Here is a 17,911-nt window from a genome sequence, read left to right as displayed (position 1 = left end):
ATAATGGGGTTAGGGTTTGAGTCACAGGATTAGGGTAATGGGGTTGGGGTTTGTTTAGGGTTGAGGTAATGGGGTTAGGGTTTGAGTCACAGGATTAGGGTAATGGGGTTGGGGTGTGGTTAGGGTTGGGGTAATGGGGTTGGGATTTGGTGAGGGTTAGGGTAATGGGGTTGGGGTGTGGTTAGGGTTGGGGTAATGCGGTTGGGATTTGGTGAGGGTTAGGGAAATGTGGTTGGGGTTTGTTTAGGGTTGAGGTAATGGGGTTAGGGTTTGAGTCACAGGATTAGGGTAATGGGGTTGGGGTGTGGTTAGGGTTGGGGTAATGGGGTTGGGATTTGGTGAGGGTTAGGGTAATGGGGTTGGGGTGTGGTTGGGGTAATGGGGTTGGGGTTTGGTGAGGGTTAGGGTAATGGCATACAAAGGTGAATCATGATCAATTTTATCAATGTGAGGTTTTCCTTTAAGAATGTTGTGCTAATTAACCTGTTAATTTTTTGACAGAATCATTAAGGGATGCTGCAAGGATGCTTGGCATACCCAATCACAACCTGGCGGAGATGCTGACGCAACGCGCCCTGTTGCTTCGTGAAGAACGAATTGTTACTCCTTTCTCTATAAAACAGGTGTTCCTCGTTTCGTTTACATTCATGAACTCTCACTTGCAAGGGCAACCATTGGTGTGATCATTTGGGGACCTGATAAAGAGGGAAGCTTGTCATTCCCATGAGTCTAAATATATCCTGTTGTCATGTGAAGAGTTGTCATATTTCATGTGAAGTGAAGAGTTGTCATGTGAAGAGTTGTCATATTTCATGTGAAGTGAAGAGTTGTCATGTGCAGAGTTGTCATATCATGAGCTTTTCCCGGCGGACGTGCTGCACATTGAAAAGCTATGGAGTTATTGGCCTTATGGTGGTTACCTTTTACCTGCCGACTGAGGGCAGCACTGCCTGACCCCACATCCCAACATACACTTCATGGCGGCCTTTGTGGGGCTCGAAATGGACGCCAAGGCTATTATGTTGTCATAATGTGCCCTTCGATCCAGTTCTTCCGTCTGTGGCTTGGGGACAATTGTTCGTCGCTACCTCGGGTCATCCCCCATTCCTCCTCATGGTCTCTTCCACCCCAGATGACCACATTCCCCAGCATTCCCTTTTTCCAGGTTATTGTGATGTTTCACCCTCTCCCTCACCCCTTTTCGTTTGGTAGTTGGCAGTTGATTTGCAACTTTGCTGTTTCATCCCACTTTCCCTTTCCTCTTCTTGCTGTGTTTCATTCAGCTTGGGTGCAGCTTCTTCACCTCTATCTGCCCTTCTCCCCCTCTCCATGGTCTCACTCTCACTTATGCTCTGCTGTTGGTGTTTTCCCCTTTCAATTTTGTTCAATTCCATTCTGCTCTATCTCTTGCACGAGATTCGACCACTCGACCCCCCTCTTGCCCCCCAAAAAGAAGTACCTTGGCCTCTTGCAGTCTGACATCGATCACTTACATGAGTTTAAAAACTCTCAGGAGTGAGTGTGGTGGCCATCAATCTGAACCCACCAGAGATACTTGTGAAGACCTCACTGAGCGCAACAAGTATGTATTGAGGTAGCTGCCACCAAACACTCAGGGTTGCCGCTACGTAAGACTATGAACTGATCTGCTGTGTTATGAAATCTCCTCGCTTCACCATCGACAGTCTCTCTGTCTCCAGCAGACCTGCCCCAAGAGAGAGAAAGAGAGAGCGCAATCAATAACAAACAAATGCTGAATACCTTGCCCAGATTCAGAAAGACCTACACCCCAAATTTGGGGCCTCTAGATTTTTTTTAATTTTTTTTGTATACAAGATCGAGGCTCGTGAAAGAGCAAACATTAATCACACAAAAAGACAAACCGACACACAAAACACAAAAAACAAGGGGAGCAGCAGACAAGATGGGGAGAGAGGGGGGAGGACACAAAAGAGAGGGGGAAGAAGGGGAAGGACACAAACACAACATTTGAGAGCAGGGACATCGGGAGGACTTGGGGGGAGGTGGGAGAGGATTAAAACATATGAACACTGCAAGGACTCTGGGGTGAATTACCGGGGGTAGAAAAGATCAAGGTTTTCGATGGGGGAAGATAAGAGATGGTGGTGAACAGCTGTTTTAAAGACCTGGAGGGAGGAGTGGGATTGAAGGGAGTGGGGGAGTTTGTTCCAGAGGCGGGAGAAAAGGGGAATGAAAGAGTGAAGGTGAGCAGAGTGCCTAGACTTTGGCAGTTTAACCATAAGAGGGTTGCAGGCAGATCTTGTGCGACCTGAAGGAATATTGGGGGGACAGAGCACAGAGAGAGCTGGGGGAGCAAGGCCGGAGAGGAGTCGGTAGAAGACAGAAAGACCACCAACCTGCCTGCGGTGAGTGAGTGAAAGGCCCTCGGCGTTGACTACATCGCAGGAGATTCCAATGATTCTGAAAGCTTTGGCCTCAACAGCGTGAAGCCGAGCAAGGTGTGAGGCAGGAGCACCAGCCCAGAGGGGGGAACAGTATTCCATTGAGCTGCGGATGAAAGCCTTGTATGTGGTGAGGAGCTCAGGTGTGCCAAGGAAGGACTTCGCACGACGGAGGATGCCCAGTCGGCGACTGGCTTTGGAGGCCAGCTTGGAAATGTGGTTTTCCCAAGAAAGATCATGGCAGATAGTGAGACCCAAAAGCTTGAGCGACAGAACTTCTTGGAGAGGATTGTTGAGAAAGTAGATGGGAGGGTTGTCCAGTCGGTCCTTTCGGAGAGACATTGTAAGAGTGTGAGATTTGTCAGGATTGAAAGACATGTTCCACTTGTTTGACCAGTCTGTGATTTTGTCCAGGTCTGCAGAGAGTGAGGAGGCTGCAGACTGCCGATCTGAGGGATGAGGAATGGAGCGACAGAGAGTAGAGTCGTCAGCAAAGAGATAGAGAGGATTTTCAAGAGAGTCAGAGAGATCATTGATGAAGACCAGAAAAAGCACAGGGCCCAGAACACTACCTTGGGGAACTCCAGCCTGAACAGGAAGAGGAGATGAGAGAAACCCATTCAGGGCCACACGTTGACTACGACCAGAGAGGAAGTCCGCCAGCCATGCGTGGAGATTTCCATGGATACCAAAGGAGGAGAGTTTGGAGAGCAGAGCAGGGTGCCAGACCGTATCGAAGGCACGTGAAATGTCAAGGGAGACAGCTCTAATTTCCTGTTTGGCGTTGAGGACCTCCATCCATTGTTGAGAAAGCAGAAGCAGCATGTCCAGAGTAGAGTGTCCAGGTCTGAAACCAAATTGATGATCAGAGATCAAGCCATTGGAGAAGAGGAAAGATTTCATATCTGAAGCAATGATGGATTCCATGACTTTGCTGATAATTGGGAGAAGGCTGATTGGTCTGTAGTTGCTGGGATCTGTTTTTGCACCTTTTTTGTGCAAAGCGGTGATGTTGGCTGATTTCCAAGCAGATGGCAGATGACCTTGAGCAAAAGAGAGGGTGAAGAGAACAGAAAGAGGGAGTGAAAGAGCAGAAGAACATGATTTTAGGACCCGTGGGCTGATGCCGTCAGGACCAGTTGCAGAATCAGAGTCGAGGGTTGACAGAAACTTTCCCACCTTGTCAGGAGGAAAGGACACAGAGTAAAGGAGCAGCTGGGTACGACTGGGTACGGTGGGTACAGAGAGGGATGGGTTTGGGACACAAGATTTAGAGGCAAACACAGAGTTGAGGCATTCAGCTTTTTCACGTGCGGAGTCAGCCGTTAAGCCGTTTGAGGTGAGGGAGGGGATGGAGGGGGAACAAACACCAGAAACAGATTTGACCAGACGCCACCAGGATTTGGAAGAGGGAGACAGATAAGAGAGTTCGGTCTTGAGAATGGTGAGATATTGTTTCCTGGCTCTCCTGAGGGTGGACACACACTTGTTTCGGGCTTTGTGAAAGGAAATGAGATTTCCTTCCGTTGGATTTGCTTTCCAGGAGACGAAAGCAAGTTGTTTCAGGGCAACAGCCTCACCACAAGATTCCGTGTACCATGGACGGGAGGAAGGGTATGACAACTGAAGACGAGATGGTATAAATCTGTGCATGAGAGAGAGCAATTTACTTTGAAAGAATTCCCAGGATGAGTTGATGTCAGAGGCGGTAGAGATGGGAGACCAGTCCAGATGATTGATGGCTGCTTGAAGACCGTGCCAGTTGGACTGAGTGAAATGCCAGACTCGTCGACGCTGAGGAGGCTCTCTGAGAATGGTCAGAGAGATGTCCACTTTGACAAGCACATGATCAGATGAGCCGATTGGAGCAGAACTCCAGCCTGAACATTTATGTTTATGAACCCTGAAAATGGGTTTAGATATGGAGCCTGACCCTGGGTTTAGATATGGAGCCTGACCCTGGGTTTAGATATGGAGCCTGACCCTGGGTTCTGATATGGAACCTGACCCTGGGTTCTGATATGGAACCTGACCCTGGGTTTAGATATGGAACCTGACCCTGGGTTTAGATGCTACGGTTTGGCCTGAAAGCATAACAAACAAATGAACAAACACTTGAAATTATTTCTAAGATATGGGAACTGAACCTGGGTTCCCAGAAAAAAGGACATTATTTTCCAATGGGCAAATACATGTAGAACCTGAATTTGGTTTCAGATATGGCACTTGAACCGGGGTTCAGATCTGGGACTTGAACCTGGGTTCATATATGGGATTTGAACCTGGGATCAGATATGGGATTTTAACCTGGGTTCAGATATGGGATTTGAACCTGAACCTGGGTTCTGATATGGAACCTGACCTTAGGTTTAGATATGGAATCTGAACCTGTGTTCTGATATGGAACCTAACCCTGGGTTTAGATATGGTGCCTGACCCTGGGTTTAGATATGGAGCCTGACCCTGGGTTTAGATATGGAGCCTGACCCTGGGTTTAGATATTGAGCCTGACCCTGGGTTTAGATATGGAGCCTGACCCTGGGTTTAGATATGGAGCCTGACCCTGGGTTCTGATATGGAACCTGACCCTGGGTTTAGATATGGAACCTGAACCTGGGTTTAGCTATGGAACCTGCACCTGGGTTTAGATATGGAACCTGCACCTGGGTTTAGATATGGAACCTGAACCTGAGTTTATATATGGAACTTGACCCTGAGTTTTTATATATGGAACCTGACTCTGGGTTTAGATATGGAACCTGACCCTGGGTTTCGATATGGAACCTGACCCTGGGTTTCGATATGGAACCTAACCTGGGTTTAGATATGGAACCTAACCCTGGGTTTAGATATGGAGCCTGACCCTGGGTTTAGATATGGAGCCTGACCCTGGGTTTAGATATGGAGCCTGACCCTGGGTTCTGATATGGAACCTGACCCTGGGTTTAGATATGGAACCTGACCCTGGGTTTAGATATGGAACCTGCACCTGGGTTTAGATATGGAACCTGAACCTGAGTTTAGATATGGAACCTGACCCTGAGTTTAAATATGGAACCTGACCCTGTGTTTAGATATGGAACCTGACTTTTTGTTTCAATATGAAACCTGACCCTGGGTTTCGATATGGAACCTGACCCTGAGTTTAGATATGGAATCTGAACCTGGGTTTAGATATGGAACCTGAACCTGGGTTTAGATATGGAACCTGACCCTGGGTTTTGATATGGAACCTGATCCTGAGTTTCGATATGGAACCTGAACCTGGGTTCAGATATTGAACCTGAACCTGGGTTTAGGTATGGAATCTGGCCCTGGGTTCTAATATGGAACCTGACCCTGGGTTTCGATATGGAACCTGACCTTCTGTTTCGAAATGGAACCTGACCCTGGGTTTCAATATGGAACCTGACCCTGGGTTTTGATATGGAATCTGACCCTGGGTTTAGATATGGAACCTGCACCTGGGTTTAGATATGGAACCTAAACCTGAGTTTAGACATGGAACCTGACCCTGAGTTTAGATATGGAACCTGACCCTGAGTTTAGATATGGAACCTGACCCTGAGTTTAGGTATGGAACCTATCCCTGAGTTTAGATATGGAGCCTGACCCTGGGTTTAGATATGGAACCTAACCCTGAGTTTAGATATGGAACCTAACCCAGGGTTTAGATATGGAACCTGCACCTGGGTTTAGATATGGAACGTAAACCTGAGTTTAGACATGGAACCTGACCCTTGGTTTAGATATGGAGCCTGACCCTGGGTTCTGATATGGAACCTGACTCTGGGTTCTGAAATGGAACCTGACACTGGGTTTAGATATGGAGCCTGAACTTGGGTTTTGATATGGAACCTGAAAATGGGTTCTGATATGGAACCTGAACATGGGTTCTGATATGGAACCTGAACGTTGGCTTAGATATGTAACTGGACCCTGAGTTCTGATATGGAACCTGGCCTTGGGTTTAGATATGGAACCTAACCCTGGGTTTAGATATGGAACCTAACCCTGAGTTTAGATATGGAACCTGACTCTGGGTTTCGATATGGAACCTGACCCTGAGTTTAGATATGGAATCTGAACCTGGGTTTAGATATGGAACCTGAACCTGGGTTTAGATATGGAACCTGACCCTGGGTTTTCATATGGAACCTGATCCTGACTTTAGATATGGAACCTGAACCTGGGCTTAGATATGGAACCTGACCCTGGGTTTTGGTATGGAACCTGATCCTGAGTTTCGATATGGAACCTGACCCTGAGTTTAGATATGGAATCTGAAGCCTGGTTTAGATATGGAACCTGAACCTGGGTTTAGATATGGAACCTGACACTGGGTTTTGATATGGAACCTGATCCTGAGTTTCGATATGGAACCTGACCCTGGGTTTTGATATGGATTCTGACCCTGGGTTTAGATATGGAACCTGACCCTCGGTTTCGATATGGAACCCGATCCTCGGTTTAGATATGGAACCTGACCCTGGGTTTTGATATGGAACCTGAACCTGGGTTTAGATATGGAACCTGACCCTGGGTTTTGATATGGAACCTGAATCTGGGTTTAGATATGGAACCTGACTCTGGGTTCAGATATGGAACCTGACTCTGGGTTCAGATATGGAACCTGACCCTGAGTTTCGATATGGAACCTGACCCTGGGTTTCGATATGGAACCTGGCCCTGGGTTTCGATATGGAACCTGACCCTGAGTTTCGATATGGAACCTGATCCTGGGTTTCGATATGGAACCTGACCCTGGGTTTAGATATGGAACCTGAACCTGGGCTTAGATATGGAGCCTGACCCTGGGTTTTGATATGGAACCTGATCCTGAGTTTCCATATGGAACCTGACCCTGAGTTTAGATATGGAATCTGAAGCCTGGTTTAGATATGGAACCTGAACCTGGGTTTGGATATGGAACCTGACGCTGGGTTTTGATATGGAACCTGATCCTGAGTTTCGATATGGAACCTGACCCTGGGTTTCGATATGGAACCCGATCCTCGGTTTAGATATGGAACCTGACCCTGGGTTTTGATATGGAACCTGAACCTGGGTTTAGATATGGAACCTGACCCTGGGTTTTGATATGGAACCTGAATCTGGGTTTAGATATGGAACCTGACTCTGGGTTCAGATATGGAACCTGACTCTGGGTTCAGATATGGAACCTGACCCTGAGTTTCGATATGGAACCTGACCCTGGGTTTCGATATGGAACCTGGCCCTGGGTTTCGATATGGAACCTGACCCTGAGTTTCGATATGGAACCTGACCCTGGGTTTCGATATGGAACCTGGCCCTGGGTTTAGATATGGAACCTGACCCTGGGTTTCGATATGGAACCTGACCCTGGGTTCAGATATGGAACCTGACTCTGGGTTCAGATATGGAACCTGACCTTGAGTTTCGATATGGAACCTGACCCTGAGTTTAGATATGGAACCTGACCCTGGGTTCAGATATGGAACCTGACTCTGGGTTCAGATATGGAACCTGACTCTGGGTTCAGATATGGAACCTGACCCTGGGTTCAGATATGGAACCTGACTCTGGGTTCAGATATGGAACCTGACCCTGAGTTTCGATATGGAACCTGACCCTGAGTTTCGATATGGAACCTGACCCTGAGTTTAGATATGGAACCTGACCCTGGGTTTCGATATGGAACCTGACCCTGGGTTTCGATATGGAACCTGAATCTGGGTTTAGATATGGAACCTGACTCTGGGTTCAGATATGGAACTCGACCCTCGGTTTAGATATGGAACCTGACCCTGGGTTTTGATATGGAACCTGACCCTGGGTTCAGATATGGAACCTGACTCTGGGTTCAGATATGGAACCTGACCCTGAGTTTCGATATGGAACCTGACCCTGAGTTTAGATATGGAACCTAACCCTGGGTTTCGATATGGAACCTGACCCTGGGTTCAGATATGGAACCTGACTCTGGGTTTCGATATGGAACCTGACCCTGGGTTTCGATATGGAACCTGGCCCTGGGTTTAGATATGGAACCTAACCCTGAGTTTAGATATGGAACCTAACCCTGGGTTTCGATATGGAACCTGACCCTGAGTTTAGATATGGAACCTAACCCTGGGTTTCGATATGGAACCTGACCCTGGGTTCAGATATGGAACCTGACTCTGGGTTTCGATATGGAACCTGACCCTGGGTTTAGATATGGAACCTGACCCTGAGTTTAGATATGGAACCTGACCCTGGGTTTAGATATGGAACCTGACCCTGAGTTTAGATATGGAACCTGACCCTGGGTTTCGATATGGAACCTGACCCTGGGTTCAGATATGGAACCTGACTCTGGGTTCAGATATGGAACCTGACCCTGAGTTTCGATATGGAACCTGACCCTGAGTTTAGATATGGAACCTAACCCTGAGTTTAGATATGGAACCTGACCCTGGGTTCAGATATGGAACCTGACCCTGAGTTTAGATATGGAACCTGACCCTGGGTTTAGATATGGAACCTGACCCTGGGTTCAGATATGGAACCTGACCCTGAGTTTAGATATGGAACCTGACCCTGAGTTTCGATATGGAACCTGACCCTGAGTTTAGATATGGAACCTAACCCTGGGTTTCGATATGGAACCTAACCCTGGGTTTAGATATGGAACCTGACCCTGAGTTTAGATATGGAACCTGACCCTGAGTTTCGATATGGAACCTGACCCTGGGTTTAGATATGGAACCTAACCCTGGGTTTAGATATGGAACCTGACCCTGGGTTTAGATATGGAACCTAACCCTGGGTTTAGATATGGAACCTGACCCTGGGTTTAGATATGGAACCTGACCCTGGGTTCAGATATGGAACCTGACCCTGAGTTTAGATATGGAACCTGACCCTGAGTTTCGATATGGAACCTGACCCTGAGTTTAGATATGGAACCTAACCCTGGGTTTCGATATGGAACCTGACCCTGGGTTTAGATATGGAACCTAACCCTGGGTTTAGATATGGAACCTGACCCTGGGTTTCGATATGGAACCTGACCCTGGGTTTAGATATGGAACCTAACCCTGGGTTTCGATATGGAACTTGACCCTGGTATTAGATATGGAACCTAACCCTGGGTTTAGATATGGAACCTGACCCTGGGTTTCGATATGGAACCTGAACCTGGGTTTAGATATGGAGCCTGACCTTGGGTTTCGATATGGAACCTGAACCTGGGTTTCGATATGGAATCTGACCCTGGGTTTTGATATGGAACCTGAATCTGGGTTTAGATATGGAACCTGACTCTGGGTTCAGATATGGAACTCGACCCTCGGTTTAGATATGGAACCTGACCCTGGGTTTTGATATGGAACCTGAATCTGGGTTTAGATATGGAACCTGACTCTGGGTTCAGATATGGAACCTGACCCTGGGTTTCGATATGGAACCTGACCCTGGGTTTAGATATGGAACCTAACCCTGGGTTTCGATATGGAACCTGACCCTGGGTTTAGATATGGAACCTGACCCTGAGTTTAGATATGGAACCTGACCCTGGGTTTCGATATGGAACCTGACCCTGGGTTCCCACATCATGAGCCATCGGTTCAGATGAGAATGCTAAACAGGCCACCATTGGTCGATGTTCTTGAATTGCTAATTGTAAATCTATTCTGAGGATTAAATGGCAAGTCTGTGGAAAACAGAGTGCTTTTGGAGCAAAGTTTGAATGGATTTTTCTTTCTGAGACCGCTCAAAGTTTTTGTTTGTCAAAGTTGAGCTCTGATGCAAGCAAGTCGGCCCAGGCAGAAATAGGAATGCTGTTGTGAGTTAGTCTCGCAAAGGGCATCGAAGAGAAGATTAGAATGCTTGAACAGGGGAACAGAAACGCTTGTAAGAGTTCCCTGGAGATTGGCTTTTGGAAAGCTTATTAAAAGCACAGTGTTGGAGACAGAAAGCGCTGTCTGTGCCAGACAAGCGTTCTGGCATGCCAATCTGCGCCTGTAGTCACGCTATGGCTTAGACAGCAGCAGGCAACATGAGGTTCTGAAACCTCCCACCCATTACTCCCCATGCCACTTTGAAAGTCTCTACTCCCTGCTTGTTTATGCCATTCATGTGGAATGTTATCATCCTTGGTGAAAATGCGCATGTCCAATTGTGAGCTGCTTTTCACCCGTTAATGCGACAACGAGTCCTTTTGAAGATGCCCAATTGTGATGTGTTTACTGTGTATTTGTATCTATGTTCTCTCATCCCTGCGTACACGACTGGAAGATTGGGAAAGTGTACGGATCGTGCATCATAAGACTATTTATTTATTTGTACCTGTTCATGATGCTTATCCACATTTATTTCATATTGGAGTTTATTTTATTCATATAAATTCCTATACATTTCAATAATCCACATTTCAAGTTGTACATGACCCTGAATTAAAGTTAAACTTTAATGTACACTTGAGCCTGTGCCACCCAGTTACCTATTATGCCAAGCAGATGGGCCCACATACGTACGGGTTTTCTATGGATATGGAGACGCATCAAAGAGCGAGGGTCATCGGGAACAGGTGGACATGGGGCACTGGGGCAGGGAGGTGATGGGGACTTTCTTCTTTGAAGGACTAAATGGATGGACAGGATTGGCTGGAGGTGACTAGAGTCATTTAACCATGTGATGGTTGACCCACACATGCTCTTCCAGCTTATTACACGTGGTTGGTTATATCATAATGGACAGTACAGAACAGAAGTGGATTTGGTGGTGGTAAGGAAGTGACAGACGTGGAGGGTTAAGGGTTTTTTTTATTTTATTTTTTTGTATACAAGATCGAGGCTCGTGAAAGAGCTAACGATAATGACAAAAAAAATCAAACCGACACCTCAAACATATAATAAGGGGAGCGGAAGACAAGATGGGGAGAGGGGGGGGGGGACGGGGGACGGACACAAACACAACATTTGAGAGCAGGGACATCGAGAGAACTGTGGGAGGGAGAGGGCTTGGGGGGAGGTGGGAGAGGTATAAAACATATCGACACTGCAAGGACTTTCAGGAAAGAAGTTGGAATTTCAAAAAAGTGGACCTGGGGTGAATTAGCGGGGGTAGAAAAGATCAAGGTTTTGGATGGGGGAAGATAAGAGATGGTGGTGAACAGCTGTTTTAAAGACCTGGAGGGAGGAGAGGGATTGAAGAGAGCGTGGGAGTTTGTTCCAGAGGCGGGAGAAAAGGGGAATGAAAGAGTGAAGGTGAGCAGGGAGCCGAGATTTTGGCAATTTCACCATAAGAGGTTTGCAGGCAGATCTTGTGCGACCTGAAGGACTATTTGGGGGACAGAGTACAGAGAGAGCTGGGGGAGCAAGGCCGGAGAGGAGTCGGTAGAAGACAGAAAGACCACCAACCTGCCTGCGGTGAGTGAGTGAAAGGCCCTCGGAGTTAGCTTCATCGCGGGAGATTCCAATGATTCTGAACGCTTTGGTTTCAACAGCGTGAAGCCGAGCTAGGTGTGAGGCAGGAGCACCGGCCCAGAGGAGAGAGCAGTATTCCATTGAGCTGCGGATAATAGCTTCGTGAAACTTGGTGTGAAAGGACGTCAGGAAAGGGGCATCGTTGAGGGATATAAACCAGTCATGGTGGACGGAGGAAGTGGCGAAGGTACTTGGTGAAAAGAAGGAGGTTTGGAAGAGGATAGAGAAGATCAAGGATAGAGGGAGACTGCTCGATGTTTGGGCAGAAGAAGAAGTCAGCAAGGAGAGCTATGGATAAGGCGATGAATAATATGGAAGATGAGGTGTACAACAGGTTGGAAGGGGATAGTGGGAGGAAGACGATCTGTAAATTAGCTCGTGACAGGGATGAGGACAGCAAGGACATGGAGGGGAGAGGGTGGGGGTTGGGGGGGAGGTGGTGATTAAGGATGTTGTCGGGAGGCTAGTGACAGATAGGGGGCAGTATTGAAGGTGTAGGTGAGATATTTAAAACAGCTGTTGAACCGGGAAGGAAGTAACGGTGAGCTGGAGCTATCGAGTTATGTGGAGGGAAAGTGGAGGTGGTGGAAATTACGGAAGAGGAAGTGTGGGCGGCATTGAAGAGGATGAAGAAGGGAAGATTGCCAGGTATTCATGAGGTGTGTACAGAGATGGTAAATGCAGCGGGAGAAGTTGGAGTCTGGTGGACGAAGAGGTTGTTGGATGTATGTGTGAGAGATGGGTCGATTCTGGAAGAGTGGAGGACAGAGGTAATTATACTGATATGGAAGAGGAAGGGGGATGTTCAAGATTCAGGGAGGTATTGTAGCATTACACTCCTTAGTCATGTCATAAAGGTGTTGGAGACGCTTCTGGACGGGAGGATAAGGAAGAGTGTAGAGATGGAGATCGGTGAAGAGAACAGGGATTTAAAAAGGGCATGGGAGTGACAGATGGGATGTTTGTGCTGAGACAGCTGGTGGAGAAGATGTTGGAGGTGCATGGTGAAATGGCATTGGGAGTTGTGGTTCTGGAGAAGGCCTACGACACTGTCCCGAGAGAGATGGTGATGGCGGCACTGAGATCGACCGGAGTTAGTTTGGTGGAAGGGATGTACAAGGTTATGAGATTGATGTTTTTGGTTGGTCCTGGGATGTCGAAGGAGTTCAGTGTGAACATCAGTTTGAGGCAGGGAAGTTCTCTCAGCCCACTCATGTTTATCATGGTGATGGAGCTGGTAAGCAGGAAGGTGAACATGAGGTGTAGTGTGGGGAGGATCTGGTTGTTGTGGAGAGTGGGCGGGAGATGCAGAAAGTACGAGACGAGTGGAAGGAGGCATTTGGGAAGCATGCGCTGAAAATGAGCATGGAGAAGAGGGAGGTGATGTGGGTCAGGTAGCAGAGAAAATAATGTAAATGAATATCAGGGTAGATGGGAAGGAGATCAGACAAGGAAATAGATTTGAGTATCTGGGTGGACCAGTGACCAGGGAAGGTAAGTCAGAGTCAGCGGTGCGGAGGAGGATTCATGTGGGTGCAAATGCATGGAGGAGGATGGAGGGAGTAATGGCAGAAAGAAAGATTTCAAGGAAATTGAAAGGGAAGGTTCTGATGTCGTGTGTAACGCCGGCCTACCTTTACGGTCTGGAGATGGTGTCACTAATGGAGAAACAACAGAGGCTGCAGGTTTGTGAGAACAACTGGGTCAGGAGGATTGTGGGAATGAAAAGCGTGGATAGAAGGAGAATGGATGAACTGAAGGTGCAGATGAGCTCAACGGGGAGATTGGTGAAATGCCGGCTGAGATGGGCTGGACATTTGAGGCAGATGGGGGAATAGAGAATGGAAAAGAGAGCTGACAGGTTGAGCCAACAAGGTAGGAAAAGAGGTGGACCGTGGTTGAGATGGGAGGATTCTGAAGAGGGATATCAGTAAGGTGGGGATGGATGGAGAGTGGAGACAATTGGCTGAGGACATACGGGAGTGGAGGAGTAGTGGTCAAGGCAGACCAGAAGGTTGGTGCCATTGGACTTGGAGAAGAAGAGTCCACTGTAACTCGTCATATGCAATTTTAAGTCCACCAAAATGGCATTGTTATGGTCATTTTCATTCCACTGTAACAGCTGAACTCACAATAAGCCAACAAATCAAAGCAGAATTAGAGAACGTTGTTTTATTCATTCTTTAGTTTTATTCATTCATGAATTTTATTTGATCCTTTCAAGCCATGATGTCCTTTTATCGCATGGGGTGTGGTTTTCAAGAAAGATAACGATGTGCAGTCAAATGCCAGGATGTGATTTTAAACGAACCTTATTGTGTAGGTGTAGACATGACGTCACAATGCCGCGAACACTCAATTTTGCCCTGGTGTGCCGAATGTTTAGGCCGAATGCTCACGCGATGCACTAGCGATGGCTCTCTATGCCAATTGCTTTTCCTGGCTCTTGGATCGAGTGAACCTGTTCATCCATGGAAAACAGGATTTTAAAAACATTGGAATACTTGACATCTTCGGGTTTGAAAACTTCGAGGTGAGACCACTGGAATTCTCGCGATATTGTGGGCATCCGTTTTAATAACAAACCGTCAAGCAAATAATACATCTTCTTCTAAAGCTGTTTTCATTTCATTGTATCTGTGGTTATTTTTCTCATAACAAAAGACTTTTCCTCTTGTCCATTCTTTCCTTCTTTTCCTTCCTTCATTTCCAACTCATACTGGGTCGAGTGGAAAAAGTGCTCAAGTCACAAAATAACTCGATATGCAAAATTATTAGAGACATGTGTTGTTACCATAGTTTGGATGGAGTTCCTGGTTCGAACTCACTTTTTTTTCTTTTTTTTTTGTATACTGAATCGAGGCTCGTGAAAGAGCTAACATTTACTTCACAAACAAATCAACCAGACAAACAAAATATATAAAAAGAGGGAGCGGAAAACAAGATGGGGAGAGAAGGGGAAGCACACAAACACAACATTTGAGAGCAGGGAGATGGCTTGGGGGAGGAGGTGTGGGAAGGGGGGGGGGGGGGTGGGAGAAGTATAAAACACAAGGACACCAAGGACTTCCAGGACAGAAGTTGGTATTTCAAAAAAGTGGATCTGGGGTGAATTAGCGGGGGTAGAAAAGATCAAGGTTTTGGATGGGGGACGATAAGAGATGGTGGTGAACAGCTGTTTTAAAGTACTTTGTCCAAGAATGTCACTTAAGTACTTCTTTCACTCAGGTATTCAATTTGGCTGAAGGGTATAAGGGGGTCTCAATGGTGTTATGGTCTAAGTGGTCTAAACGGTGTTAAGGGGTGTAAAGGTCTGAAAGTTCTAGGGGTCCAAAGGGTATAAAAGACCTACAGGGGGAAAGGACAGACAGACAGACAGACAGACAGACACCAAATTGCATATTTCGGTATTACTAGTACCTGCTCACTCTGGGAGCGGCGGGGGGAGTCATGTTGTTATCGTTATTATTATTGCTGTGCTAAAAATATTATGATATTTTTAATTTATTGATTAATGGATTAATCGATGACTTATTTATTGATTAGTCAATTAATCGATTAATTTTTTTTTTCTTCGATTAACAACATATTTAATTAATTTTCAAAAAGTTACAGCTTCGGATGAAACACTGGTGGTTGAGGTATGCTATTAGCCAATTGATTAAGAAATTAATTTACGATCATTATTGATTGATTTTAATTACGCAATTAATCGATTATTGTACACCTCTTCCTCCGAATACAGTCTATATGAGTTGCACGGCGGTATCGCCATGCTGGAGAATGTTATTTATTTATTTGGCATGGGGGCGGTGTACCTTGAATGTATCTGTACTTGTTAGTTTTCTTAATTTGGATTGTTGATTATGCAAGACTGAATTTTCGTTGATTTCTTATTTTCCTCAGAAAAACCGATTTGAGCAATTCAATATAAATTATGCAAATGAAAAATTACAGGAGTTCTTCAACAAGCACATCTTCCTATTGGAGCAGCAGGAGTGTCACAGGTGTGCTATTATGTTACTAAAGCTGTTACTTGGGCTAATTGCTGAATGTTTCACATAGAGGAAATGATGTAGGTTTAAGTGGAAAAGTAGAACGATAGATTTAATGTATTCATCTCCTGTTACTAAAAGGATAATGAAAATGCGTGTGTGCATCTGTAACGCGTTATTCCAAAGGGTTCCTATTGTAGAATAATAGTAATGAGTTAAACTATAGTTTATGTTGTAACTGAATCATTTTTATTATTCTACGACAGCAGGAACCCTTTAGAATACAGCCTAATAGACACAGACTGAGGACACAAACAACAACCACAGCTACAACGACCGCAGCAACAACTGTGTTATAAAATTTACTTTTCCCGTGTTTTACTCCATTTTACATCCTCAATGAGATTCAGATGGACATGAAATATGCTTGTGAAGTACAACATCCTGTCTTTCCTCATTGAGACTTAGATAGACAAGCAATATGCTTGTGAAGTACAACATCATGTCTTTTGATTAAACCATAAGAGCGAAATGATGCAAGACACTCCTATTTTTTTCCTTAAAATTCATTGATTTGGTGACTCATATCCTATTGGTTTTTGCAAAAGTCAAATGAATGATGGTGTAATTCGTCCTTCGCCCTTGAAAGGGTATGTGTCACAAAATAAACTAGAAAGAGCAATCAGAGATTGCAAACCCTCGCCAGGATGTATTTTCAGTGGTTTTTAAGGCTTTTGTGTTAAAACAAATATGGCGGCCGAACCTCGTGACCGATGACGTCATAATTTTTTTTCTCCTCCAATTTACGCCCACATAACGCTCAAGAAATTTCATCTTTTGAAATTTGACATCGACTTCCGCTTCCGGTCCGGTATGAAGAGGACGCAGGCGTCACATGCTCGCCGCTTCTTCGACCGGGCCACTGTCAGTTGCTTGCTTTTTTGGTGGTCGTGCGGATTTTTTGGCCATTGAGTCTGCCCTCTGCATAGCCCCGGCTCTGCTCCCTGCTTCACCTGCCCGGCTCCTTCGCCTGCTCGCTGTTTCCTCGGGCACGCTCTCATGGGTTGTGACCATCGCAGCGGTTTGGTGGCGGTTTCCCGCCGTGATCTAGATTTGTAGCGGCGGCGGTCGATTGCCGCTGCATTTGCCGCTTTGCTGTGATCAACCTTGGCCTCGTGATCGTCTCTTTGCTCCTGCCTGCCCTCTGCTTGGTCCCGGCTCTGCTCCTGGCTTCACCTACCTGGCTCCTTCGTTTCCTCGGGCCCGCTCCCGTGGGTTGGGACCATTGTTTCACCTCCTCAACCTTGGCCTCGTCTCGTCTCGTCTCTCCGCTCCTGCTTGGCATGGCTCTGCGGTACTCCGCCACAAGGCTCCTTCTGCTCAATACCCGCTCCACCCCATCATGCATCTCTGCCATCAAATCAAATGGACTCCTCCGACGACCCAGGTACATTCACCGTGGCTCCGGTCATAAGTTTGTATATTTGCAATCAGGTCACTCCATCCCCGTCCTCTGGTCGGCTCAGCGCACTCTCACTCTTCGTCCCAGCGCACCTGGTCACAGCAACGCACACGATCGCACCTCTTGCCTACGAACCCTGGCTAAATCACCTGAATTCATCCCTGCTGTTCAAAACAACATCAAGCTCACCCTGTTCAACACCCGGTCCCTCAACAACAAATGCCTCATCCTGAACGAATACATCCTGGATAACAAACTGGACTTTCTCTGTCTCGCCGAAACCTGGCAACAACCTCTGGACTACTACACACTCAACCTCACCACACCCAATGGATATTCCTACGTCAATAAACCACGCTCGGGGGGCCGAGGTGGTGGAATTGCCGTTATCCACCGTCAAGACATCAGGACCAGCCTCATCCCCATCGCCTCATCCTCATCATTTGAACACCTGGCTTTTAAACTCTCTGGTCGCACGCAGTCAGTCATGGCTGTCGTCTACCGCCCTCCCAAACCACACCCATCATTCCTGTCTGACTTCTCCTACTTTCTGACCCAGCTATGTTCCCTCTCCCCCTC

General features: G+C 46.6%; 1 protein-coding gene across 5 annotated transcripts in view; it reads left to right on the top strand.

The window, feature by feature from the left end:
* Positions 1-17,911, top strand: part of LOC137433757 (unconventional myosin-X) — a 401,142-nt gene that overhangs the window by 105,222 nt on the left and 278,009 nt on the right. For all 5 annotated transcript variants that reach the window (XM_068126040.2, XM_068126039.2, XM_068126037.2 and 2 more), the window contains 3 exons: positions 502-623; positions 14,262-14,408; positions 15,782-15,882. In XM_068126040.2, coding sequence (XP_067982141.2) covers positions 502-623; positions 14,262-14,408; positions 15,782-15,882 — 370 coding nt within the window. The remainder of the gene's footprint in view (positions 1-501; positions 624-14,261; positions 14,409-15,781; positions 15,883-17,911) is intronic.

Source organism: Myxine glutinosa, chromosome 10 (genome assembly GCF_964187855.1).
Source record: "Myxine glutinosa chromosome 10, kmMyxGlut1.1, whole genome shotgun sequence".
Lineage (NCBI taxonomy): Eukaryota > Metazoa > Chordata > Myxini > Myxiniformes > Myxinidae > Myxine > Myxine glutinosa.
Note: the sequence above shows the minus strand (reverse complement) of the source record. Positions and strands in the feature narration are given on the sequence as shown.